Source organism: Miscanthus floridulus, unplaced genomic scaffold, assembly GCF_019320115.1.
Source record: "Miscanthus floridulus cultivar M001 unplaced genomic scaffold, ASM1932011v1 fs_238_5, whole genome shotgun sequence".
NCBI classification, from domain to species: Eukaryota; Viridiplantae; Streptophyta; class Magnoliopsida; order Poales; family Poaceae; genus Miscanthus; species Miscanthus floridulus.
This window is the reverse complement of record NW_027096439.1, coordinates 50,423-77,077: the sequence shown is the minus strand read 5'-3', so window position 1 is coordinate 77,077 and position 26,655 is coordinate 50,423. Positions and strand designations below refer to the sequence as shown.

Below are 26,655 nucleotides of genomic sequence, written 5' to 3'. Positions count from 1 at the left end.
TAAACTCTTGTGATCTATATAAATATGGCATGTATTACCAAGCAGGTAATGCCGCCAAATCTTCAAAGCATGGACAACTACTGCTAACTCTAGATCATGAGTTGGATAATGTTCTTCATGTTGTTTAAGTTGTCTAGAAGCATAGGCAATGACTCGGCCTTCTTGCATCAATACACATCCAATCCCAATACTCGAAGCATCACAATAAACATCGAACAGCTTCTCGATATCTGGCTATGCTAACACTGGTGTAGTGGTTAATAATGTCTTCAAAATCTAGAAAGCTTCTTCACAATCAGATGACCAGACAAACTTGGCTTGGTTCTTCAACAACCCAGTGATGGACTTGGATATTCTAGAGAAATCTGGAATGAAACGACGGTAATAACCCGCCATTCCCAGAAAACTTCGAACCTGATGAATAGTGATTGGTGGTTTCCAATCTAGTATATCCTTAACTTTGTTTGGGTCTACTACAACTCCTTCAGTGGACAAAACATGTCCTAAAAACTATACTTCCTTTAGCCAAAAGTCACACTCACTGAACTTGGCATACAACTGATGTTCTCTTAGGTGAGTCAGAACAATTCTGAGATGTTCCACATGTTCTTTCTTGTTCTTGGAATATACTAAGATGTCATCAATAAACACCACTACAAACTTGTCTAGCTCAGGCATGAATACTGAATTCATCAGATACATGAAATGAGCTGGGGCATTCGTCAAACCAAAAGACATTATCAGGTATTCATATAATCCATATCTGGTGGTAAATGCCGTTTTGGGAATATCTTCATGCTTAATTTTGATTTAGTGTTAACCTGACCTCAAATCAATCTTGGAGAAAACTTTGGCTCCAGCTAGTTGATCAAAAAGTAAATCTATCCAAGGTAAGGGATATTTATTTTTAATTGTCACTTCATTCAATGGACGATAGTCAACACATAATCGCAGGGTCTTATCTTTCTTTTTCACAAAAATTGCAGGACATCCCCAAGGTGATGAACTAGGTTGGATAAACCCTTTATTAATTAACTCTTGCAACTGAGTCTTCAACTCGGCTAATTCCTTGGAAGGCATCCTATAAGCTCTCCTAGAGATCGGAGCTATTCTGGGTTTTAGATCGATGTTAAACTAAACATCCCTATCAGGTGGTAGACCGGGTAAATCTTCAGAAAAAACATCCAGGAATTCACAAACTGCCGGGATATCTCTAATCTCCTTGACAGAAGTTGCACAAACCTTTTCCACTGATCTCCTTAAGGTTGGAAGTTGGATAAGGAGCTGAGAATTACTATCTAGCAAACTCACCCTTATTGTCCTATTCAAAGTATCTACAACAGCTTTATGCTGATACATCCAATTCATTCCCAAGATCACATCTATATCCTGATCCTTTACAATAATCATGGTAGTGGGAAAAATGTGCCCACCTAGGTTTATGGGTACCTGGTACACCATCTCCTTAGTACACAGACGTCCTCCGGGCGACTATATATAAAAATTCTCCTTTGTTTCCCCAATTGGAATTTCATGCTTTATGACAAATGTTCTATTAATGAATGTATGAGATGCACCAGAATCAAAAAGCATAACTACAGGATGATCCGCTACAGGAAACATACCCATCATCATGGGTTCCCCTTCTGGAATCTCTCCAGCTTGAATATAGAAAACCCACCCTGTCTTCTTTTCATTTTTGCCCTTCTGAGCATTCTGGTTGTTGTTCTTATCCTGAGCTTGACCCTATTGTTGATTTCCAGGAGCCTTCTAAAAATTTGGATTGTACTGCTTAGGATACAAACATTCCCTAGAGAAATGACCTGACTTCCCACAATTGAAACATGGGTAATGGTGGCCTTGGGGTGTTGGAGCACGAACACCAGGAACATTTATTTGTTGAGAGTTTGGGTAAGTTATGGCAGGATGGACATTTGGTTGTTGACCATCTTGGAACTATGGCGGGCGATAAGGAGGGTGATAGTGATTCACTGGATGATAGATTATCTTCTGCCTCTTTTGATTCCTACTAAAAGATCCAGATGGCACACTTTTTTTCTTTTTAATCTCCTTATGCTGCCGATATTTCTCTTCTGATGCAATAGCAATGTTAACTGCCTCATGATATGTGACATTGGTGCAGGTAGTCATCATTGTCTGAAGTTTAGTATTTAGGCCACGCATGAACCACTTCTTCTTGGCATCTGTGTTAACATGTTTAGATGCATACTGTGAAAGGTGATTGAACTTGCCCACATACTGCATGACTATCTGATCACCTTGCTTCAAAGCAAGAAACTCATCAAGCTTCATGGCCATAACTCCCTCCGGAATATAATGGGCATGGAAAGTAGTGCGGAACTCAGCCCAAGTTAACTGAACACCTACTGGTTGCATAGCCACAAGGTTTGCCCACCAAGCACCTGCTACACCTCTGAGCTATTGGGCAGCAAACACAGGCTTCTGGAACTCGGTGCATGGAATAAGATCAAACTTTTGCTCCATGGTACGAAGGCAATCATCAGCTTTAAGCAGTTCATTAGCCTTGGTAAATACAAGTGGTTGTGTATCCGTGAAGTCAACATATGTAGCTTCTTGCCTATGATGATTACGACCATGGTTCCCTTGCATCATATTCTGATTGCTTTGAGCTAACTCCTGAAGCAATCGAGCATTCTCCACAGTCACATTGACCAGTGCTGCGATAGCATCAGCCAAACTTGGTGGCACTACTGGGGGATTAGGGATACCATCCTCATCTTACGAAGAACCAGGAACATTTGAACCCCGAGTATGACGCATCTATTCATAATAAACCAAACTTTATTCACAACCATTTAGTGAACTGTTAAAAGAGCTTGCTACAAACGCATTACATAGGGCTCACTTATTTATACACAAGTCTACACTTAAGCTAGACTACCCAACTAGACTAGAACTCACTATATTACAACTCTACTCTTCTCCTCGATCACCTCAAACCTCGTGATCAGTATCCATTCCCAAAACATTTTCACCTTCCTCATCACTTTCGTTGACCATAACTACTTCTTCTGGATCTTCTTCTTCTTCTTCATCATCATCTACTATGATGACACCTGGGTCCATTGCATCAGCTTGAGGCTCATGATTTGGATTCAGGAGATTATTCAGCCTATGGACTTCTTCATGCAGATTGGTATAATATTCTTCTAAGTCTTCTACATAGAACTCTATCTCATGAGCTCGGGCTCTAGCTACATCTTCTCTATGCCAAGCTTCATTTCTTCCTTCCACCATACGAACTAACATATGCTCATAGTTCTTATGAGTGGTGGTGCGACACCTCAATTGATCCTTTAACTTGCCCACCTGGATGGCATCCAAGGTCCTATCTCCAGTAGCCTGTGCTAACTCTGCTGAAAGCCTCTGTACCTCAGCCTGGGGATCAGGCCTAAAGCTACTACTGCAGCACCATCACTCCTAGGGGCATGCTGGTGATGAGGAACTCCTTTAGGTCCAACGGACTTACGAGGCGTTATCTTGGTACGAGCCATACTATAGAAAGCAAGATTTCAAACAGTAAGATGATCTGATAAAAGTTTAAAAAGCAGCAAGGATGGATTACACTACTCAACCCAGACTCAGAGGGAAAGTAAGTAACAAGTGGATTAATCATGATGCATGAATCATCCTTATGAAACTTAAACATCAAAGCTCCTAAAGCATATAAACAATAGTTCATATTATATAGGGCATAATAAGATTACTACTACACCAAACAAAACCTTTTTAATCAAATAAGGAATAGTGAGAATGAATTAAGATAAGTCAGAAGCAATTTGGACCAAATTAATAGTTTAAATTTATTTGTCCCAAGTCATTTTGAAGTTTTTTGTAAAACAATACTACAAAAACTTTGTAATGGTCGCTCTGATACCACTCTATGGCAGAACCTCCTAAATTATAGGGTCCACATGTACCTATCACTGTCCAATGACCTCTGACAACTATGCATATGTTCCCAGTAACTTAAGAAGACTGTTGGGTGTCCCTAGGGAACCCCGAATCATCCATGATTTTCCGAGCAGGATCCCATTACAGAGTCATTGCAGTATTACAACAGTTTATTCATTAATATACATCAGAGTAAAATAGTGGAAGTCTTACAATAACTTAATTTACAAAATAGTTTTTTCAAACCTTATAAACTAAGTACAATGATTATTACAAACCATGGTAGTGGAGTGGCATAAGTACCATATAATATAACACACAAAAGAAATACCCTACCCAAGGGTCACACATTTACTTATCATCCTCGACTTGAACAATAGTCATGAAGCATGGTCCAAGACAGACCTACCCATGAGGCTCACCTGCAACAAGGGTTAACAAACCCTGAGTACAAAAGTACTCAACAAGAGTTAACCGAAATATAAACGGAGTATAACTCAGGTATGCAGGCTTAGGGACTCAAGGTAGGGCCTTAGCAAGACTCAAAGTTCTTTTGCGTAAAAGCTCTTTAAAAGATTCATTCTTTCAACATTTAATTCTTCAAAAGACCATATATGAATCTGCCATGATCCGTAATGAGATCATGAACTTCATATCAAACTCTTTCTCAAATCCAACTCAAGTTTCATTTATTAACTACGATGATGAACAGTGAGTTGAGTCTCCATAACCGAGGAGCAACGACGATTTAAACCGATTAAAACCTAGCTGGGGATTCCCAACCACACGACATATGCAGGTCTCTGACCTACATATACCAACCTACCCTCAGATCCTCTAAAACAAGAATGGGTCTGCGCCACCCGAGAATATAGTACTCCACAAATCCAGCCCATTGCCACGTGGGTACACGCTACTCTCGCCATCTCTCCACTCCCAGTGCGCGAGTAGCCATTCTCATAATAGAATAGCCAAGTTAAGGTTTACCGAAGTATGTGATCAGTACTACAAATTCTCACCTCATGCAATTCAACAACGGACGTGTCTTAATCGACACAGGTGGAAAGAACCCACTCACAAGACCTCCATGTCTTGTGGCTCCCATACACCGAGTTCGCCCGGTCCAGATTTATTACTCCACATGCTCGTATCTCACGATAACATAAATAACCAGTCGTATCCAAGAAACCATTTATCTCTCGTAGGTGACCGGTAATCACCCGACTTTTATCGTTCTAAGCATGGCTAAGCATAAATAAGCATTTTCGGATTGAGACGGGTAACAAGGTTGATATTTAAAAACAAGGTTGGTAATGCACCAATTAGGTTTCCACTCAACTCCTAATCACTTAATGTAGTACTGAAAAGCAAAAGGAATATAAATTTGTAAAATACAAGGTATGTTTAAATGCATCCGGGGCTTGCCTTGATTGACGGAAAGGTCAGGTTCTGAAGACGTTCCACAATTATCAAACCCGGCCTCAACAGACGGATTAACCTCCTCCTCAACCTGATTCACTACCACGTTCTCTCTTTCGTTCACTACACATAGTAACAATGGCATGTTTAATATGATGCGCGATATGAAACATGATGCTTGACAATGGATGCAAAAATTAATAACTTGAATACAACTTTCCTTCGCTGTACAGTTGAAAACCAACAATTAATTGAACAATTTCATAAATGCAAACACTCACTTTAAATATCAAGAATTATTCTATACTAATGACCCAAGGTCATCACTCAATCAAAATTTCAAACAAAACCTAAATTATTAAGGTTTACTATTTGCTTTTATGAATTAATTATTTAATTAAAAGATATGAAATAAATCAACTTTCTCCAAATGAGCTCAAAATTTTTATGAAGACTTATCCCAGATAACTATGTGGCAAAACAATTTTCATAATTTTTGGATAAATAATAAAGCCTAGAAAAATCATGGAAGGTCATTTATTAATTAATTAGAGCAATTTTTATCACATTCAAAATGTACTGAAAATCAACATTTAATATTTTTACTAAATAGTTTACATCACAGAAAGGTCACACAAAAATTTTCATAATTTTTGGAGCTCTAATTAATTCTATACAAAAATAACAAATCATAGCACTATTCATTCAATTCTGCAAAATAGAAAAATCCATTTTCAAATAACGGTCACTGACAACGGGGTCCCACATGTCAGCGTCGTCCTCCCGCGCTCAACAGCGATGACAGTGCTTTGACCAACGATTTCTCACTGCCGGTGAGGTCAACGGCGACAGCGAGGGTACCAATGCACTCCCCACATCACAACGCCTCGATTGATAGTACTAGCTAGAGTAATTACAACGGTGTATGAGCTCGATGCCAGCCATGGCGGCCACGATGGCATGGCTGCGCTACGCCGACGAAACCAGGCCAGTAGCGATTAAATAAAAGGTCCAGGAAGCACCAGGAGCTCACCCCAAACACGCTCGAGCCGAAGGATGGACTAGAGGAGCAGCGGTGAAGCGGGTCGACGATCATAGCAGCCATGGCGGCGTGAGCAACATCGACGGCGGTGTTCCAGTGGCTGCGGTGGACAAAAGACTCAATCAATAGGGCACAAAGCACCACGGCAACAAGGCAAAGCAGGAACTACGCTGAGCAAGAGCTAAGACGCACCAAGGATTGCTGGCCACGGCGACACACACACGACGGTGGAGCTACCGGCCGTGAGGAAGAAAGGCGCGCACTGCAGTTTCCTGGTGGAGTCAAGCTTCAAGAGCTGGTTGGCTAGGTGTGCAAGGAGCAAGCGGAGCTATGATAGGCTTTGCTGTGACTGGAGAGGCGCTACGGCGACAGCATGGGCTTGTCGGAGTTGGGCGGTGGCGACGGGAAAAGCAGAGGAGAAGAAAAGAGAAGAACGGCGACGACACAAGCTTTGTAGAGCGGCCAGGAAGCAAGGAGATGACACACAGCAGCCTGCTCATGCTAGCGTGAAGCCAGAGAAGGCCATGGGCGTGACTGGAAGCAAGATGAAGGTCGTCGGCGGTGAGGTGTCACCCGCGGCTACTGTTCTAGGTAATTACCGAATTGCCACTCGATTTAAATCACAAATTACTCCCAAATTTGTATGGTAACTCAAAAATCTCCAAATATAAAAGTTGTTCCCAATTCAAAGTTCTACAACTTTTATTTAATAACCATACCCAAATTTTGTTTACATTTTGAAATGCAAGTTTAAAAGCAAAAGGAGACACTTTAAGTACATTTCGCCTTTTCAAATTACTTCAAAATTTATATAACAACTTTGAAAACTCCAAAAACAAACTTTGTACAACTTGACAAGCTCTACACTTTTGCTTTTAGGCTCAACCCCAAAATGTGATTAGATTTTGAATTCAGTTTTCAGGGTAGAATTTAAATACTGAAAATCAAGGTTTTCGGAAATTTCAAAGCAATACAAAGATTTTGAACTTGATTCAAACCATACAAGTCAACACATATACATAAATGTAAACTTGTTTTAATGTATGCATATCAAATCTTTTTACTAACACTAAAATGAGGTGCAATACATATGATGACATGGCAGGTTTTAGTATTTAAACACCCGAGGTGTTACAACCACCCACTCCGACGCTTCAGGGAGCGCAGTCTGCTCCTCTCACCGGCTTCTCAGCTCCAGACTCTGGTGTAGCATCGGCAACTCTAGTTTCCGCCTCCGAAGACTCGGCGGTTCTCACCGTTGCCCCAGGCACCGCTGCCAGCTCGTCCGCCGTCGACACCAACCGTTCTCTACCGCCAAGTTCATCAGCAGTGGTGGTTGACTCCTCCGTAAGCTGTCAAGCACCCGAGGACTCTAGGGCAGGGTCTATCAGCACTGCTTCTGCGCTAGGATTAGCCCCCAGCTGCTCGCTGGTCTGGACGGACAAATTCAAATCCTCCATACGCCTCGCTCTACATCAGTTAGCTCGTCAATCGGCAACAACAACAACAAAGCCTTTAAGTCCCAAACCAGTTGGGGTAGGCTAGAGTTGAAACCCATTAGAAGCAATCAAGGTTCAGGCATGTGAATAGCTATCTTCCAAGCACTCCTATCTAAGGCTAAGTCTTTGGGTATATTCCATCCTTTCAAGTCTCCTTTTATTGCCGGCAATAAAAGGAGACTTGAAAGGATGGAATATACCCAAAGACTTAGCCTTAGATAGGAGTGCTTGGAAGACAGCTATTCACGTGCCTGAACCTTGATTGCTTCTAATGGGTTTCAACTCTAGCCTACCCCAACTGGTTTGGGACTTAAAGGCTTTGTTGTTGTTGTTGTTGTTGTTGTTGTTGTTGCCGATTGACGAGCTAACTGATGCAGAGCGGGGCATACGGAGGATTTGACAGCAAAAAAAGTCCAATTCAAGGATACTTAAGTGTTGGCCTCCTGGTACACTTTTCTAAACTAGTGATGCCTACCCTAGCCCCTAGGTGCGGCCATGGGGTTGACCCGCACACCCTGAGGTGGAGGTCTCGTGGCCTCCGCTGTCGGCCTCTCTTTCGCCTGCTGCTGCTCAGGGACTCCCTTTGCCTGCTGCTTAGGGACTTCCTCCCCTCCCTTCGATTGTACCTTCATGTGTGTGTTGCGTGGAGGTGTTTCAGTGTTCGGAGGAGGAGCCACTAGAGCCCCGCCGTCATCCGACCACTCGGACATCGCCGCACTTTGTGTCTGAGTGGTTTGGTCGTCGCTAATCGAGATGCCACCCGGCTTGTGGGGAGCAGCACCCGCCATCTTCCTCTTCTTTTGGGCTAGCTCATCCGCCGCTTCCCTCTTCCCTTAGACTTTCTCTAACATCGGGGGGACTATCCATCCGACCAATGTCTGTACCTCTAGACTCCGACGAGGCGCTGGCGGCACCCTCCTCAAGTTGAGTTGTTGGCCAAGCATCCACCGCCTTCGGCCAATCACTCCTCGGCACGCCCAAGAAGTACGTGGCTCATTACTACGAATGGATCTTTCCACAAGTGAATCATTTCATTGCTGAGCAACGCTATAGGATAAAAAGGATTAGGAACAAACAATTGAGACTTTTACCTAAGGAGGTAGGTTCATGTAGTTAAAGGCCATCGTCTGCCCTAACACGCTAAATGAGGCATTTGGAGAAAAAAGACCTACGGCCCGCTCTAGCACATCATCCTTTGATAGCCTCTTTGACCTCTCCCGGGTAAGGTTAGTGTCCCCCTTGAAGTCAAAGCCCGCATGGGCCCTCTCCTTATAGGGCTAGATGCGGCGCACTATGAAGCTCACCGCCACCAATCCGTCATTCATCTTCATGCCCTTTATTAGGTCGAGGAGCTCCCTCACCTGCTCCATGTCAGCACTGCTCGGCCTCTTTGACTAGCTCCTCTGGTTCTCTAGAACATGGTTGGCATCGCAGCGGATGGTGGGATGACTCTGCTTTATGTAGAACCACTTGGCGTTCCACCCCTTCAGTGAGGTGTTCAGTGGTACAGCAATGTACTCACCCGCCATTCCATCCTGGAGTTGAAGATAAACATCGCTGACCACCTTCAAACCACCGCCACCCTTCTTCTTCAGCTAGAACAGATGACAGAAGAGGTTGAAGTGGGGAAGAACTCCAAGATATGCCTCACAGAAATGGATAAAGATAGAGATGTGCAAGATGGTGTTTGGGTGGAGGTTGCACGGAATAATTCTCTAGAACTCCAGCAGATCCCTCAAGAAAGGATGAATGGGAAAACCTAACCCGCGCCAGAAATAATGTTCAAAAACAACTACTTCGTTAGTATGCGGCATCGGGGAGGGCTCACCGCTGGCTGGCGGCTATCCGGCAGTGACAAAGTTAGAAAGGACGCCCGCCTCCACCATCTTATTGATCTCTGCCTCCCCCACATTGGACGGCACCCACTCGTTGTCATGGCCGGCTCCGGCGGTCACCTTCTTCGGGTTTCCAGCTCCCCTCTTCGGCGCCATCTCTCAGATCTAGTTTGGGATTGGTGGCGAAAGTGCGTGAGAATATGAATCTGGAAGTGCGAGGGATGAGGAGGAAGATGAAATGGCAAAGTGGCAAAGGTGGGAGCGTGGGGTGTGGTGGTGCAGTTATAAAGCACTCCCCCACCTTTCGCATTCGAGGGTTTTTGCGAAACCACTCCATGATTTGTGTCTCCCTGAATTCTCTGAAATGGCATGGTGGGCCGTTACCTGGGCTTTTGCACAACCGCAGCCCGTATCACCCATTTATCGCCATAATTGGTTACTGCTCACCGAATATTCACTGACTTCTCCGCCATCTGTTACAACTCAGTAATTACTACTATACAACCATTACTCATGTTTTTCACCACGATTTGTTTTCTCCAAGATTTTCACTTGTGGCTCGGAGACTGCGTCAGCAATATGACTTGGTTCCTCACCGCACTAGGGACTTTCTTCTATTGACTGCTGTTTCTGACCCTGGCACCATGTGACCACGTCACCTACTATCAGGCTTGGGGACTAAGTGGGCACACTTCACCTCGCGATGAGTGTGTTTTCTTTAATTTGGAAGACTCCACGCCTCCTGAAGCTGAAGAAGACTATCTCCCTTTCTCGTGGTCGGACTCTAAGTGGGCACACTTGGTCCATTGCGAGGAAATTTTCAATTTTGAACTTGAGCTCCTTACATCCTTATGGCAAGCCTAACTTGGGATACACTGCTCGGCGATGGTTCACACTGCTCGGCGATGGTTCACACTCCTCGGCGATGGTTCACAGCTGCTCGGCGATGGTTCACAACTGCTCAACGATGGTTCACACTGCTCGACGATGGTTCATAGCTGCTCAGCGACAGTTCACAACTACTTGGCAACTCATCACGGTGGTCGGACCATGAGTTTTACTGCTTGGCTCTGTTCATACCTGCTCGGACAAGCTCAAGATGACGTTGCACAACGGATACAAGGCGTTCGGGGACTAGCTATGGGGGTATGGCCCCAGATACCCATGGCAGACCACATGGGCTGTGCCCCCAGGGGCGGCCTAGCCCACAAGACGAAGCCTTGTGGGGCACGGTGCTGCTCGGTGCGTTCCACAAGACACCGGAAAGATATCCTGAAGATACTACAAGATCTGTTAGGATACGTATGATCCCATAATTCCTGTAATATGTTATTACTTTCCGGTTATCTCCTAGATCTAACCGACTTGTAACCCTGCCCCCGGACTATATAAGGCGGGCAGGGACCCCCTCCAAACACACGTAATATCAAATGATAGCCAATACAATCCAACAGAACACAGGAGTAGGGTATTACGTCGTGCTGACGGACCGAACCTGTCTAACTTGTGTTTCTCTGTTGCCTTCTTGTTCTCGATTACACGCATCTCTGTCGATCAATCTACCTTCGTGGGATACCCCTCAGAGGACTATCGATGATATTATGTCGATAGGGCACGAGCTGATTGTTCGATGGTGTCCGCTGCCAGTGTCGTTACTCTTGTGTCCCCTAGGTTACTTGATTGCATCTTCTCAACATAGGCCAGGTTAGCGGGACCATAATCCCCTCTCTTGGATCTCGTCGTTTTCCAATCGTCGGTCCTCCAACTCTTGAGGCTTCCTCCCCTCTAGGGGCATAGGTGGAAGGCGATTGGAGTCTGGATGACCTAAGATGTATATCATGGCTGTCGTCTATCATTTGACTCAGTTCCTTACAGTCTCTCATGGAGTGGAGTTCATTGGAGTTCTGTCTATTGGTGGTGCAATGTTTGGCGATCATCGACATGTCTCTATCATGGGAGTTGTAGCTTTGTGTTTTTCCCTTGTAGGTGGTGTTGTTGACGGTGGTTGTTGTACTCTCTTTCTCGTCTTTTCTACTTTGTAACTCTGGGTTATTCATGACCTAACAATGTAACTACCATTACCGGCTTTTGCCGGAATCTGTGGTAATGAATATCAGGTGGGGATAATTCATCCCCCCTCCCCGTTGACATTTCAAAAAACTAAGTTTGTATCACCATCACTTCAAGGCCCTGTTCGCTTGGAGAAATTTGGATGAATCTGGAGGAATTTGGATGAGCATGAACAATGTTTTTCGCCCGCGCACAGTAAATTCCGGCTGAAATTGTGAGCAGCCGAACGGCCCCCAAAACTGATAATTACATCGGGTTTATATATACATGTACATATCTACAAGCTCAACTCCTTGAGCAGCAGAATTGACCAATTGCCATGCAAACGTGCAGGAGGACCAGAGGCCTATGTAGGAGAGCAAGCTTATTATTCTATGCTGTTAACCGTTTTTAATCCTTGATGTGTTCTGGAAATACGTTTATTTGCAGGCAAGTAAATAGCGTGAGCTGATACAAAATTGACCCAGCTTGTCAAACTACCCGTTTTTCTGTTCTTTCCTGTTTAACTTCTAAATTTCATTACGGTACGGTGAGCGATTGTCAGGAGGTTTTCTCATTAAAAGAAGAATGCCCTGTTGGTTTCGCTGAAATTTAGTTTATGCTGATTTGCTATGAGAGAAAAATATTATTTGTTCGCTGAAAAGTACTGCAACAACAGGGCCAATAAAGATTAAGAATACCGGTTTCCACCTGCTCGTGCAAGAGATAGTCACTTAATAAGCACCATGAGAAGTGAGTCACGGCAGGTATTTGCTCCATGAGCAACCAAACAAGCAGTTCCATATATAACTATGGCGTTTAAAATAAACTAATTAACTATCTTACGCCTTCAGCTGTGTACCATCTGTGGGTTGCAGAGGCTGAAATTTTATTCCCTTATTAAAAAAACTATCTTTTGCCTTTAGTTTTCTTACTAATGTCATAAAGAAGTCGGTAGCATTATACTATAGCAGGATTAAAAATAAGTTTGCATAAACAAAGAGCCAAATAGGTACTCCATTTTTTTAGAAGCCACTCGAACATCTGCAGACCCATAGAAGCATGCATGGCGCATTGAAAACCTTTCTAGCCAGAGACTAAGCTCCTTGACTTGAGGTCAACTCAATTATTAGGCCAGTGCACAAATTGGATAGACGCATTTGTAGTACGGACTGTCTCGTGCACATGTGCGGTTCACGCAATCGCCCAAGCCCCAGAAAAGCGATAGAATGACTTTCGTCGTTCCTGCGCCCCTCTTCAAAAGCTAAAGAGCCAAAGAGAGGAGACCTGCAGTGGTTGACTGACTTGTGAGCTCCAAACCCATCTTTTTCCTAAATTTGTCAATACGGTACCTTTCAAAAGCCGAAATCGCACATAATATAGGCATAGATACTCACGTCTACCAGAACACTCATGCCCCGTTCGGCTTGTTGAAACTTGACTGAATTGGCTGAAAAACACTGTTCTGGCTGAATTATTGTGAGAGAAAAATAATGTTCCGACTGAAAAAACAAGTTGAATAGTGCGGATTATAAGGTAAGCCGAACGGGGCCTCACACTCGTGAGAGATGTGTGAACAATGGCACGACGAGAGCTGCCATGGATAGCTCTAGGTTCCTAGGAAGATGACTGAAAGGAGACCGTGGAAGGAAGGTAGGGATGTAAACGGATCAGATACGAACGGATATCACTGATATAATATTTGTTTTCATGTTTATACTCGGATTCAGATTCGAATATAGATAGAGTCAGCTATGTCAGATAGGATATGATCGGACATCGACATCATAAATATGTGATCTGAGTATTCGGATAAATATGTGATCTGAGTATTCGGATACGAATACGCTATTGGATGTTGAATATCCGGACTCAGAGACAGATAGATCTGTACTCCTCCAAACGAATTCGGTTTCGAATACGATCAGAAAATATCCGTACCATTTTCACCCTTGAAGAAAGGGTAGAAGGTAATCCTACCCATGTGGCACTACTATTGCTTTCTAGACCCTATTTGGTAGGGATTCTAGAGCAGCTCTGCAAATCCACCTACCAATTGGGCAGGGAGCTTCCGCACTGCTAAGCTCCTTCTGTGAATACTATCGGTGCAGAAAGTGACCAACTAGTAAATATTTGTAGATTTACTGTACGTTGTGATCGGAGGTGGCCTAGCACTCAATGACACAGGATTTATACTAGTTCAGGCAACGTGCCCTACGTCCAGTCGGAGTCGGTCGACGACTTTATTCCTGAGCCCAGGTGCTTGAAGTCTGTAGTGGGGGTACAAACGAGAAGGAGGAAAAAGGGTGTGTACAAGAGGTTCGGAAGGCTCCGACCGGAAGGGTCACGGTCGAAACTGGGTGGTACTGCAGTTGCAAGGGGTTGGTGTCGATCTAGTGAGTCTGAGCTTGAAGAAGTCGATCTCTCCTGCTTGGAGGGAGCGTATCCCCTTTTATAGATAAAGGGGATGGCATTTACAGGTGAGAGGGAGAGAGTACAGATATTTTTAAGCCTTGCTGCCTACGGTGATGAAAACTGGATAATGGTTGAAGCCTCCCAATACTGTCGATGTCGCTGTAGGATGTTAGATGTGCACGGGGGGTCAAGATATCTTCTTCAGGAAGGATGGACACCGGTACCTGCAAACACTTATGGATGCCTGGTGGCACGTGAGGAGCCGCGCTATGTTCACTCGGTATGGCAGATCCTGGAGCCCATACCGTAATCGGTGTCCAGAGACACGCGGAGGGGGCTTACCATATGGCAGTTTCTATCGGCCCCTACAATACTTTGTGTCAGGGTGGCTGCAGAGCACTGCTTCGTGCAGGGTATGGTCTTTGGTACAGTGGTTTTAACTTGTGAGCCATGCCTTGCCTTTCTTCGCACGCCTTCTAGTTCTTTCCGAGCGGGTGTCTCCGGTCGGATGGTCCCCAGTCGGAGGATAGCGATGAGCATGGTTTTCTATGAATCCCGGTCGGAGACACGGGGTCAGAGTCAAAGGCGGTCTTCGGATCAGGCTTTTCGAGTGGAGGCCGTGTGGAGGCAGCCGGGGTCTGATGATAGTGCTCCGATCGGAGAGGCCATTCGGAGCTAGCCTGAGCCTGAGCTAGTGCTCCGGTTGGAGAGATGGGCCGAAGGCAGCCTGGGCCTGAAGCGAGCGCTCCGGTCTATTGAGTTTAGATTCTTGGGCCGGTCCAGAAGAAGAAAAGGCCGTTCTTCTAGGCCAAGCCCTGGTGTGGAAGCCGGTCTTCGAGGGACCCAGGGTTTATGAACCTAACAGGAGCCCCCAAGCCCCTGGGCGATTTAGATAGAATCGTCTGGGGGATTTTTGTCTTGTCGGTGGGTGCGCGTGAGCGCACCCGCGGGTGTAGCCCTCGAGCCCCAAGCGGTTCGGGCCAAACCGGTTGGGGGTATTGTCTCAGCAGGCGTGTATGCATGTTTTTTAGTTTGAGATGGAATTTTGTTTAACCACGGCGTCATTGTGCAGCCGAGGTGTTTTTAAGCGCGGGGATTGGATTGAGACAGAACTTAATGATCCCGGCGTCGGTGCGCGCTGGGAATCGGACGAGGAAGTTTTTAGTTTTTGAAACAAGCCCTAGTGTCGGTGCGTGCCGTGAACAGAAATAACTTAGTTTCGGATGCAATAGAGTTCGATCTTTGGCGTCGGTGCATGCCAGGGGATCGGGTAAGGTGGAGTCACAAGTAGACCTAAGCGTCGGTGCTCGCCGTGGATCGAAAGAGTTAGTTTTAGTTAGTGAAGCCGTCTGAAGCCATTACGTGAGTTAAGGAGTCACGGTCCCAAGCCATAGCCAGATGTTGCCTATCCCGTCGACATGAGTTAAGGAGTCACGGTCCCAAGCCATAGCCGGATGTCGCCTATCCCATCGACACGAATTAAGGAGTCGCGGGCCCAAGCCGTAGCCGGATGTCGCCTATCACGTCGACGCGAATTAAGGAGTCGCGGACCCAAGCCGTAGCTAGATGTCGCCTATCCCATCGACGCGAGTTAAGGAGTCGTGGTCCCAAGCCGTAGCCGGATGTTGCCTATCCTGTCAACGCGAATTCGGAGTCGCGGTCCCATGGCGTTTAAACCCCCAAGCCTTGTCGAGCCTTTGTGGGGGCTGTGAGTCATTTTTGCGCTACCCCATCTAGTTCCTCACAACCGGAGGGGCTGAGCTTCGTCACCTGTCCCGATCACTCGGGCTCAAAGACTAGCTCGGTGAGCTCGCTAACGGGTGTGATCGAGTGGAATCCGGGACCGTCATTCGTGACAGGGTCGGCATAGCCCTCTTGTGGCATTCCACTACTCCTTTACCTGTAGCCCGACAGATGCCTAGGTCGTTCCAAAGACCGACCCAGGTGGCCTGACGGCCTCTCCCTCGATGAAGATTTTGTGGGCTTGGCGAGAGGTTTAGGATCGAACAAGAAGGTTGAGATGACCCAGTTTGCTAGACCGGGCGAAGGCCGCACGGTGCTCATCTACGGTTTTCTCCCCTGGCTTTGTTTGGTTGCTCATGTCGAATGAGGCAAGCCACCGCTTCGTGGTGCAACACGAAGCGTTTTGGTGCATTTCGCTGCACGTGCAATGCTTAGTTCCCGAGCCCCCGAGCGGTTCATGCCCTAACCGTCCGAGGGGTTCAGGCATATGAGATGAATGCGCGTATGGATGTATGAATGATTTGTAATGAAATAGAGGGGCTTTGATGGTGTTTTACCTTGAAGACTGGAGCGATGGGGTTTGTCGGGCTCCAGATGGAAATGTCTGTCCGGGACCTGCGCTTGTCAATCATGGGTTAGCCCTCGCGTGAACAGTTTTGTATTTAATGAACACATGCTTACCTTGATGACCTGAGAGATGGGGTTCGGAGAGCTTCAGTCAGAAATGTCCGACCGGGACCCGTCTTGTCATTCGAGACGGAGTCGGCATGGCCCACATGGGGCGCCCCTTCGCTTCCTACCTATATCTCAGGTGCTTATCCTGAGTGAATCGATTGACTCAGGAGGCCGGTTGATCTCTCCTAGGTGACTCGATCGACTCAGGGAGGTCTGGTGGTCTCTTCTGGCGAAGATTCCTTGCTCTTCCTTCTTGTTTCTCACCGAGAGTGTTTGTACGCTGCGGCGGTTCCTAAGTGAGAGGAAGAGTGAGCGAGGGGGAGGACTTATGGATCCTTTTGCAAACCCGGAGCATGATGTTGGACTAGAGGTGAATGTCGCCCCGGTCTTGGCCGAGCCAGGTGCCGCGTCATCGGGAAGTGAGCAGCTCAAGCCTTCGTCGGTTGCACCGTCGTCGGATGTCGCCAGGCCACCCTAGTAGCATGTAAAAATAATAGTAGTTTACTGGAAGCAGATAGTTTTAAATTTGTGGGGGAAGCCCCCGTATAAAACATTTGTGTGCTTAACAGTTTATAATGGTATTTTGTTTTCTGTGATGGAGTTGCTCCGTTCGGGGAAGCTTGTTCCCTTTCGTTCCTTAGTTCTCCCTTAGCATAATTTTGTTTTAAATTTCTTTCTATTTCATACCTACCCATTTGTTCTGTAGGTCGCAACTTTGTGAGCCCAGGGCATGGCCCGCGAGGCTCGGTCGGTTGTAGCCGTAGGAAAAGGTGGGGTGCAATCAGTCGGAATGTTTTAAAGCAAAGTTACGTAAGGTAAAACATAGGAACGAACTACCCCCTTTTTAGGGTAGGAAGGAATTTTCCATATAGCAGTAAACAAAATAGAGAGGTAGTACTCAATATTTGTATATTTATGGAGCCCCCGAGCGACCCGGGTTGAAAGTGTTCGGGCGGGGGCGCTCTTACAGGAGCATATGCTTTTTAGACTGGTTTCTAAGGGAAAAAACGACGTAGGTGTTCAATGTTCCAAGTGTTGTTGAGAATGTTGCCGTTGTTGTCCTCTAGTCAGTAGGTGCCTGGTCGGATTACTTCGGTTACCGTATAGGGTCCTTCCTAGGGTGGAGAGAGCTTGTGTTTTTCCTTTATTGATTGGGTCCTTCATAGCACGAGATCGCCAACTTTGAGAATCCTTCCTCTGATCTTCCTTTTGTGGTACCTATGGAGGGTCTATTGATAGTGAGTGGAGCGGATGACGGTTGTCTCATGGGCCTCTTTGAGCAGGTCGACTGCATCTTGTTGAGCTACCGAGGCTCGGTCGTGGTCGAAAGCTTTTACTCTCGGTGCGCCATGGTCGAGGTCAGAGGGCAACATAGCTTCCACTCCATAGGTCAGGAAGAAATGTGTGAATCCCGTGGATCGGTTTGGGGTCATTCTTAGGCTCTAGAGGATCGCTGGGACCTCTATAACTCATCGCCCGGCGTGTTTGTTGAGTTGGTTGAAGATGCGTGTTTTGAGTCCTTGGAGGACCATGCCGTTGGCGCGTTTGACCTGTCTGTTAGTTCGTGGATGTCCAACCAAAGCCCAATCGATTCTGATGCCGTATCCATTGCTGAAGTCTTGGAACTTCTTCCTGGTGAAGTTAGTCCTGTGGTTAGTGATAATACAGTTAGGAACGCCGAATCAGTATATCATGTCAAGGAAGAATTTGATTGCCTCTTCTGAGCGGAGATTGGTGATGGGCTTGGCCTCTATCCATTTGATAAACTTGTCAACTGCTACGAGTAGGTGAGTAAAACTGCCTAGACCTTTCTTGAGAGGTCCTACCATGTCAAGGCCCCAAACCACGAATGGCCAGGTGATTGGGATGCTTTGGAGCTCTTGTGCTGGCAAATGGGTTTGCCAAGCGTAGAACTGGCATCCTTCGCACCTGTGGATGACCTCCTCCGCATCTCGTAGTGTGTTGGGCCAGTAAAAACCTTGGCGAAAGGTTTTTCTGACCAGGGACCTTGGGGCCGCATGATGCCCGTAGATCCCAGAATGGACCTCAAGGAGGATCTGTTTTCCCCGGCTAGCGAGGATGCACTTCATGAGTACTCCTGATGGACTCCGTTTGTAGAGTTCGTTACCAAGCACGATGAAGGTCTTGGCGCATCGAGCGATTCGTCGGGCTTCGGTTCTTTCAGGTGGGAGAACCTCCTTGAGGAGGTAGGCAAGTAGCGGTGCTCGCTAATTAGTTTGATCGAGTGCTAATACAGCGATGTCCGCGGGTGACGTCATTATAGAGGTATCAGGGTTAGAGCCCCCAAGCGCTGGCTAGCTGTCGGGGTGTGTCTGGGTCAGATCTTCTAGGATGTAGGTGGATGGCTCATGGGCGACATTGATGAAGACTCCGTTCGGGGGTAGATCTCACCTAGCGGCCAGTTTTGCGAGGAAATCAGCGGCGTCGTTGTCCCTTTGAGGGATGTGATGCAGTTCGATTCCATGGAATTTGTCCTTGAGCTTACGCACCTCTTGGCAGTATGCTATCATGAGGGGACTTTTGCAGGAGGATTCCTTCATGACCTGATCAATGACTAGTTCCGAGTCGCTGCGAACGTAGAGTCGCGTAGCACCGAGCTCGATGGTGATGCGTAGTCCGTTGATAAGGGCCTCATATTTTGCGGTGTTGTTTGAAGTCGAAAAGTGGAGGTGGATGGCATAGCGGAGCCTACTCCCATCTAGGAAGATCAAAACCACTCCAGCCCCTGAGCCAGGCGCCATTACGGACCCGTCGAAGTACATTGTCTAGTACTCATGGGAGATGTCCTGGGCCGGTAGCTGGACCTCCATCCATTCGGCGATAAAGTCTACGAGAGCCTAAGACTTAATCGCGGTGCGGGGGGTATACCTGATGTCATGGCCCATGAGTTCAAGGGCCCACTTAGAGATTCGTCCCACGGTGTCACGATTGCGGATGATGTCTCCGAGTGGGTATGAAGTGACGACTATGACTTCATGGTCGGTGAAGTAGTGTAGGAGCTTCCTGGTGGCCATTAACACGGCGTATAGGAGTTTCTGCACCTAGGGGTACCGGACCTTGGGGTCAGTAAGCACTTCTCCGATGAAGTATATGGGTCGCTGCACTTTGAGCTGGCATCCTGGTTCCTCCCTCTCTATGACCAGGGTGGCACTCACCACATGGTTACTTGCCGCGATGTAGAGGAGGAGGGGTTCTCCCTGCTTGGGAGCGACGAGGATTGGGGCTGATGTTAGGAATGTTTTGAGGCTTTCGAGAGCCTACTGGGCTTCCTCAGTCTAGATGAAGGCGTCTATCTTTTTGAGGAGCTTGTAGAGCGGCATCCCCCATTCACCGAGCTAGGAGATGAAGTGGCTTAAGGCAGCCAGGCAACCAGTGAGTCTCTGCATGCCCTTGATGTTGCGTATGGGGCCCATGTTGGAGATGGCCATGATCTTTTCGGGGTTGGCTTCGATGCCATGCTCGAATATGATGTATCCCAGTAGTTTCCCCTTTGGAACCCTAAAAACACACTTTTTGGGATTCAGCTTGATGTTGAACCTTTGGAGGTTCACGAACGTCGCGGCCAAGTTTGCGATCAGGTCGCAAGCTTGAGTCGTTTTGACCACTATGTCATCAACATAGACGACGATCGTTGGTTCTGGCCACTCGGCCAAATTGGGCTGGTCGAGCGGGTCGATTTGGTCGGTGAAGCATTGCTGCATGCACCTTTGGTAGGTGGCGCCAACGTTCTTTAGGCCAAAAGGCATGGTTACATAGCAGTATGAACCATACGGGGTGATGAATGAGGTTGTGAGCTGATTGGACTCTTTCATCGTGATCTGGTGATAGCCTGAGTAGGCATACAGAAAGGAGAGGATTTCGCAACCCGAGGTGGAGTCAATCATCTGGTCTATGCGCGATAATGGGAAATGATCCTTTGGGCACGCTTTGTTAAGTCTAGTATAATCGATGCACATTCTCCACTTCCTGGTCTTTTTTCTAACCAGGACAGGATTGGCAAGCCAGTCAGAATGGAAGGCCTCCCTGATGAACCCGGCTGCCAGGAGTTTGGCGATTTCCTTGCATATGGCCCTACGCCTTTCATCGTTGAAGCGACGCAGGCGTTGTTTGGCGGGTTTAGAGGTCGGGGTAAGGTGTAGTGCATGCTCGGCGACCTCCTAGGGTATCCCTGGCATGTCAGACAGTTGCCATGTGAAGACATCGCGGTTGTCACGTAGGAAGTCGATGAGCTCATTTTCCTATTTGGCCAGAAGCTGGGTCCCAACCCAAACTGTCTTGGTTGGGTTGGTGGGGTCGATACCCACCGCCTTGGTTTCCTCAAGCAGGCAGAAGGCCGTTGAGGAGGTTGGTTTGTTGTAGTCTGGGACTACAGGGGTTGATGACTGCCCGAGCTGTAGGAGCTCAGATGAGTTGATGACCGTGGTGGCGAGCTCATAGTGCTCGTGGTCACACTCGAAGGCATGTGAAAAGGTGCTACTCACTGTGATGATACCATTTGGTCCTGGCATCTTTAGCTTGAGGTAGGTGTAGCTGGGAATCACCATTAATCTTGCGTAGCATGGCTGCCCCAAAATGGCATGGTAGGACCCTGGAAAGTCTACCACTTCGAAGGTGAGGACCTCCGAGTGGAAGTTGGCTCGGCTGCCAAACATGACGGGTAGATCGATCTGTCCAAGCGGGTATGCCTACACTCCCAAGATTACCCCATGGAAGGGGGAGCCTATTGGGTGGAGCTCTGATCGGGGGATGCGCATGGCATCGAGGATGTCGAGGTACAAGATGTTGAGACCGCTGCCCCCGTCCATTAGCACCTTGGTGAGGTGCTTCTTGTGGACAATGGGGTCAACGACGAGCGGGTAGCATCCTGGTCTCACGACGTAGGAGGGATGGTCCCTTTGATCAAAGGTGATTGGGGATTCCGACCAGCTAAGAAAAGAGGGGACAGCCGTTTTGGCAGCGCATGCCTGCCTGTAGCATACCTTGTGCTGGCGTTTGGACCAGATGGCGTCGGATCCGCCGTAGATCATGATGCACTCCTCGGGTTTAGGGAAACCGTCCCCATCCTTGCCAGCCGCACTGCCCCTCCTGACTGCTAGCTCCTTGCTGTCCCCCTCCTTTGGCACGCCGGCCTGTCGAAGGAAACGTTTGAGGAGCTCGCACTCCTTATAGAGGTGTTTGACAGGATAGGCATGTTTGGGGCATGGACCATCCATGAGTTTGTTGAAGTGGTCAGGTGGTCCCTATTGGGGCTGCTTGGGTGCGCGACCAGCTACGGCGATCAACGTGATGTCGTCCATCCAGTGTCGATCCTTCCTGTTTTTTGCCCCTCTGAGTGGAGGGGCCTTCGTCTGGATCCACACGCTTGGGCTTGCCTTTGTCCTGGCCTCTGTTGAAGACTACTCCGACTGCCTCCTCACCAGAGGCGTGGTTGGTGGCGACGTCGAGTAGATCGCGGGTGGTGCGGGGTTTTAGGCAGCCAAGCTTGTGGATCAGGGACTCGTAGTTTGTCCCGAAGAGGAAAGCGCTGATGATGTCTATGTCAATGACATTAGGGAGGGAGTTACAACATTGGGAAAACCTGTGGATGTAATCCCACAGGGATTCGCTAGGCTCCTGCTGGCAGCTCTTGAGGTCCTAGGAGTTTCCCGAGCGGATGTATGTCCCTTCAAAATTCCCGATGAAGACCCTCTTAAGGTCAGTCCAGTCACAGATACTGTCGCGTGGAAGGAATTCGAGCCATGCCCAAACATGCTCCCCTATATAAATGGGAAGATATTGGATGATGAAAAAGTCATCATCCACTCCTCCGGCTCGACAGGCAAGCCGGAAGTCTTCAAGCCAAATGCCAGGGTTTGTCTCCATGGTGTATTTGGTGATGTTGGTGGGCGGCCGGAACAGCTGTGGGAACGGTGCTCTCCGGATGCGCCGGCTGAAGGCCCGTGGCCTCGAGCCCGTAGGGCTGGGGCTCCAGTCGTTCGGCCGACGACCGCGCCTGGGGCGTGTTTCACCGCTTTCCTCGATGGTTTGGCCAGGGTGCATGTCACCTATTGCCATATGGTGGACATTGTTATCGTGTTGGGCCCGACGTCGGTTGCCGACGATGCTACGAGCGTCCCGGTGCAGATCGGGCCGCTCGTGTACGGGCGATTGGCGTGAAGCAGGCGCTAGGTCCGATCGTGGCGCGACTGCTACACCGCGAGCTAGGCCTGACAGCTATGCCGACGAGCGAATGGAGCGATCCGTCTGGCACATCCTCGTTCCCCCGGTGGGGAGAGAGGGCACGGGTTGGAGTCACAACGCAGAGCTTTCCACCTACTGGACGGCGGTGGCTTCTACTAGAACCCAGAGGTTCCGGTAGACTGCCCGCTCCTGGGGGTTGGCAGGCTCGGGAACACCGCACAGAAGCACTGCCGCAACGGCGATGTTCTGGCTAGCCTGGGCAAATTGAGGGAGATCGTTCCCCCACATTGATGATGTCGTGTTGGACCTGATGGGCATGACCCCGGGTGCTGCCCGTCGGGCCATGCACATGGGGCGCAACGGGCTGTACCGACAGTGCAGACGCGGGCGACGGCCGATTCTGCCATCGGTGTCGTAATTCCATGGTGTGTGCTTGCGCAGACGTAAGGGCCCTTGCACACGGGTCTAGAGGGGTGTGAGTTTGCTCAGACTCCGCAACCACCAGTGGTTGTTGCGGAGCGTCCGCCATAGCGCACTCTCAGGACGGTCAGTGGCGGGGTGCCATGTCACCGATGCTTGAACCGTCACTCTTGCCATCATCATCCAAAAGTTTGTGAGGAATGGCAGGAATGAAGCCCACTACTCCCACAAACTCGGACATGAGGGGGGATGGTGCCAGCATCCTTTGGAGCCCCCGAGCGTAGGTGTTCGCGGAGGACGCAAGGCCATAGGGGAACCGATCGTATGGCATTTGTGGCGTGGGTGGTACATTTCCTCTGGGTGACTGGTGAGAGATAGCAAATAAAGAATGAGTAGCATGCATATTACTTACAGTGGGGTTTGAGCAGAGAGTTTGCTCGGAATGAAGCGCAGATGCCGCGCCATCGAAGTCACGCGTCCCGGAGTCGATGGAGGACATTCCTCCGATGAGTGCCGGGTCGCGAGCCTCCTCGCAGAGGTGGAGTACGCCGAGCCGATCGGCGACAAAGTCTAGGCTCCCAAAGCGGAAGGCCTGGAATGGCTCAAAGACGGGTGGAACCCGTTATCCCGGCGGGCGAGACTGCGGGGAACTCCAGCGAGCCGAAACGAATCGTATCGTCGGAGCCCGCGACAGCGGGAGTGGTGGAAAAATGGGCCATCCGATGACCAAAAGGTATTGAATGTATAACATCTTCCCCACAGACGGCGCCAACTGTCGGTGCAGAAAGTGACCAACTAGTAAATATTTGTAGTTTTGCTGTACGTTGTGATCGGAGGTGGCCTAGCACTTAATGACACAGGATTTATACTGGTTTAGGCAACGTGCCCTACGTCCAGTCGGGGTCGGTCGGCGACTTTATTCCTAAGCCCGGGTGCTCGAAGTCTGTATTGGGGGTACAAACGAGAAGGAGGAAAAAGGGGGTGTACAAGAGGTTCGGAAGGCTCCGACTGGAAGGGTCACGGTCAAAACAGGGTGGTACTGTAGTTGCAAGGGGTTGGTGTCGATCTAGTGAGTCTGAGCTTGAAGAAGTCGATCTCTCCTGGTTGGAGGGAGCGCATCCCCTTTTATAAATGAAGGGGATGACGTTTATAGGTGAGAGGGAGAGAGTACAGATATTTCTAAGCCTTGCTGCCTACGGTGATGAAAACTGGATAATGGTTGAAGCCTCCCAATACTGTCGATGTCGCTATAGGATGTCAGATGTGCACGGGGGGTCGAGATATCTTCTTCATGAAGGATGGACACCGGTACCTACAAACACTTATGGATGCCTGGTGGCATGTGAGGAGCCACGCTATGTTCACTCGGTATGGCAGATCCTGGAGCCCATACTGCAATCGGTGTCCAGAGACATGCGGAGGGGGCTTACCATATGGGAGTTTCTATCGGCCCCTACAATACTTTGTGTCAGGGTGGCTACAGAGCACTGCTTCATGCAGGGTATGGTCCCTGGTACAGTGGTTTTGACTTGTGAGCCATGCCTTGCCTTTCTTCGCACGCCTTCTGGTTCTTTCCGAGCGGGCGTCCTCAGTCGGATGGTCCCCAGTCGAAGGATAGCAATGAGCATGATTTTGTATGAATCCCGGTCAGAGACATGGGGTCGGAGTAGGAGGCGGTCTTCAGATCAGGCTTTCGGAGTGGAGGCCATGTGGAGGCTGCCGGGGTCTGACGCTAGCGCTCCGATCGGAGAGGCCATTCGGAGTTGGCCTGAGCCTGAGCTAGTGCTCCGGTCAGAGAGATGGGCCGAAGGCGGCCTGGGCCTAAAGCGAGTGCTCCAGTCTGTTGAGTTCAGATTCTTGGGCCGGTCCAGAAGAAGAAAAGGCCGTTCTTCTGGGGCGAGCCATGGCGTGGAAGCTGGTCTTCGAGGGACCTCGGGTTTATGAACCCGACAAATACACTATTGGAAGTAGGAAATATCTGTGAGGCCCCCAAAAAGTATCTTCATTGTAACACCTCTGGTGTTTTGACCTAACACTAAAAATTGACATGTCATCATATGCATTGCAAAGCATTCCTAAAGTAGAAAATTTTGAATGCATTCACTAAATAAGTTTTATTTCATAATGTTGTTATTTCATGTGATGTGATTCAAAACCCTAAATAAAGATCATGACCACAAGGGTTAAATTTCATGTGATCATGTGAGGCCATATGTCATTTGACTCAAATAACCCTAATGGGCCATGTTACGGGTCAAAAATCAAAGTTAAAGCAAAAGGTAAACAAATCAAATTTGAATTCAAATTCAAATCATAAGAGTCCTTTTTGCCCCTTTTGACTAATTCAAAATCCATGTGGAATTTTGGGTTGGGGCAAAAAGCAAAGTTGAAGATTATTTTATAAGGATCAACTTTGGTATTCAAAGTTTTTCAAGTTTACATATAAAGTTTGGAGTAATTTTGAAATGATTCAAATGCTCAAATGCACCCCAAATTCAAATTTCAAAATGGAGGCAGAATTTGAAAATGTTCCTAGAAGCAAAGTTGTAGAGTTTGAAAAATTGAGCAACTTTCATTTTTGGAGATTTTCAACTTCTTTAGAAAATTTTGGAGTAATTTGAAAAATAGACACAGTGGCAAATCTGTAAATACTTCAAAAATCCAGATAACTACAGGCCGTCACCTTCTTACCGCCAGCGTCCTTCTCCGGTCTTCCAGGTGCGCATGCGACTGCTCTTGGCTTCGCGCTGGCGCAGGGAGCACTCTGCGTGTCGAGTCCGCGCGCTCCTAGCCAAGCTATAAGACCCAGACGACGTCGTCGGATTTTCTTCATCCCCTCTGTTTTCCCGATGCCACCGTCTCAACTCCGGCGAGCCTCTCTCGTCTCCTCAGTGCAAGCAAGCCCTGTCAAAGCCATGTTTCAGTTCCGCCTGCTCCTTGCGCATTCGACCGAGCTATTGCTACCACCTAATTTCGCCGAGAGCTCACGGTACACGTTCATCTTCCTCGTGGCCGGCGACATCAATGGAAGCTTCGATTCACCGTGGCCAGCCTCGTCCGGTGAACCGTTGCCCTTGCTGGTTGACTCTATGGATTTGTCTTGATGCTGTAGTGCTCATTCCACTCTTGCCTACTTGTTTTGCCCACTGCAGTCGCTGGAATGCTGTCGTCGACGAGGTCCTCTCCGCCGTGATCCCGGTCACCGTCGAAACTCGTCACCTTGGCTTCTCCGGTCTCGCTTGTTGCTGCAACACGATCGGGGTGAGCCACTGATGCTTCCTGTACTCTCTGTTTCACCGTTACTAGCCTTGTTTCGCCGGCGTAACACTGCCGTGCCACCACGTCCGCCATGGTCGGCGTTAGCTTTCTTCCATGTCGTAATTGACCTCCAAAGTGCCACTGATCGATGCGCCTAGCTCTT

The 26,655-nt window shown here is 48.1% G+C and overlaps 1 protein-coding gene across 1 annotated transcript; it reads right to left on the bottom strand.

Annotated features, from left to right (window-relative positions):
• Positions 1-20,872: 20,872 nt before the first annotated feature.
• LOC136530948 (uncharacterized) lies at positions 20,873-21,286 on the bottom strand. Its single transcript, XM_066523659.1, has one exon. It carries the CDS (start codon positions 21,284-21,286, stop codon positions 20,873-20,875), a length of 414 nt encoding a protein of 137 aa, XP_066379756.1.
• Positions 21,287-26,655: the final 5,369 nt, after the last annotated feature.

Bases quoted from the DNA above. Each gene is read 5' to 3' on its own strand.
- LOC136530948 (XM_066523659.1), bottom strand. From the start codon at position 21,286: ATGTTTGGCAGCCGAGCCAACTTCCACTCGGAGGTCCTCACCTTCGAA.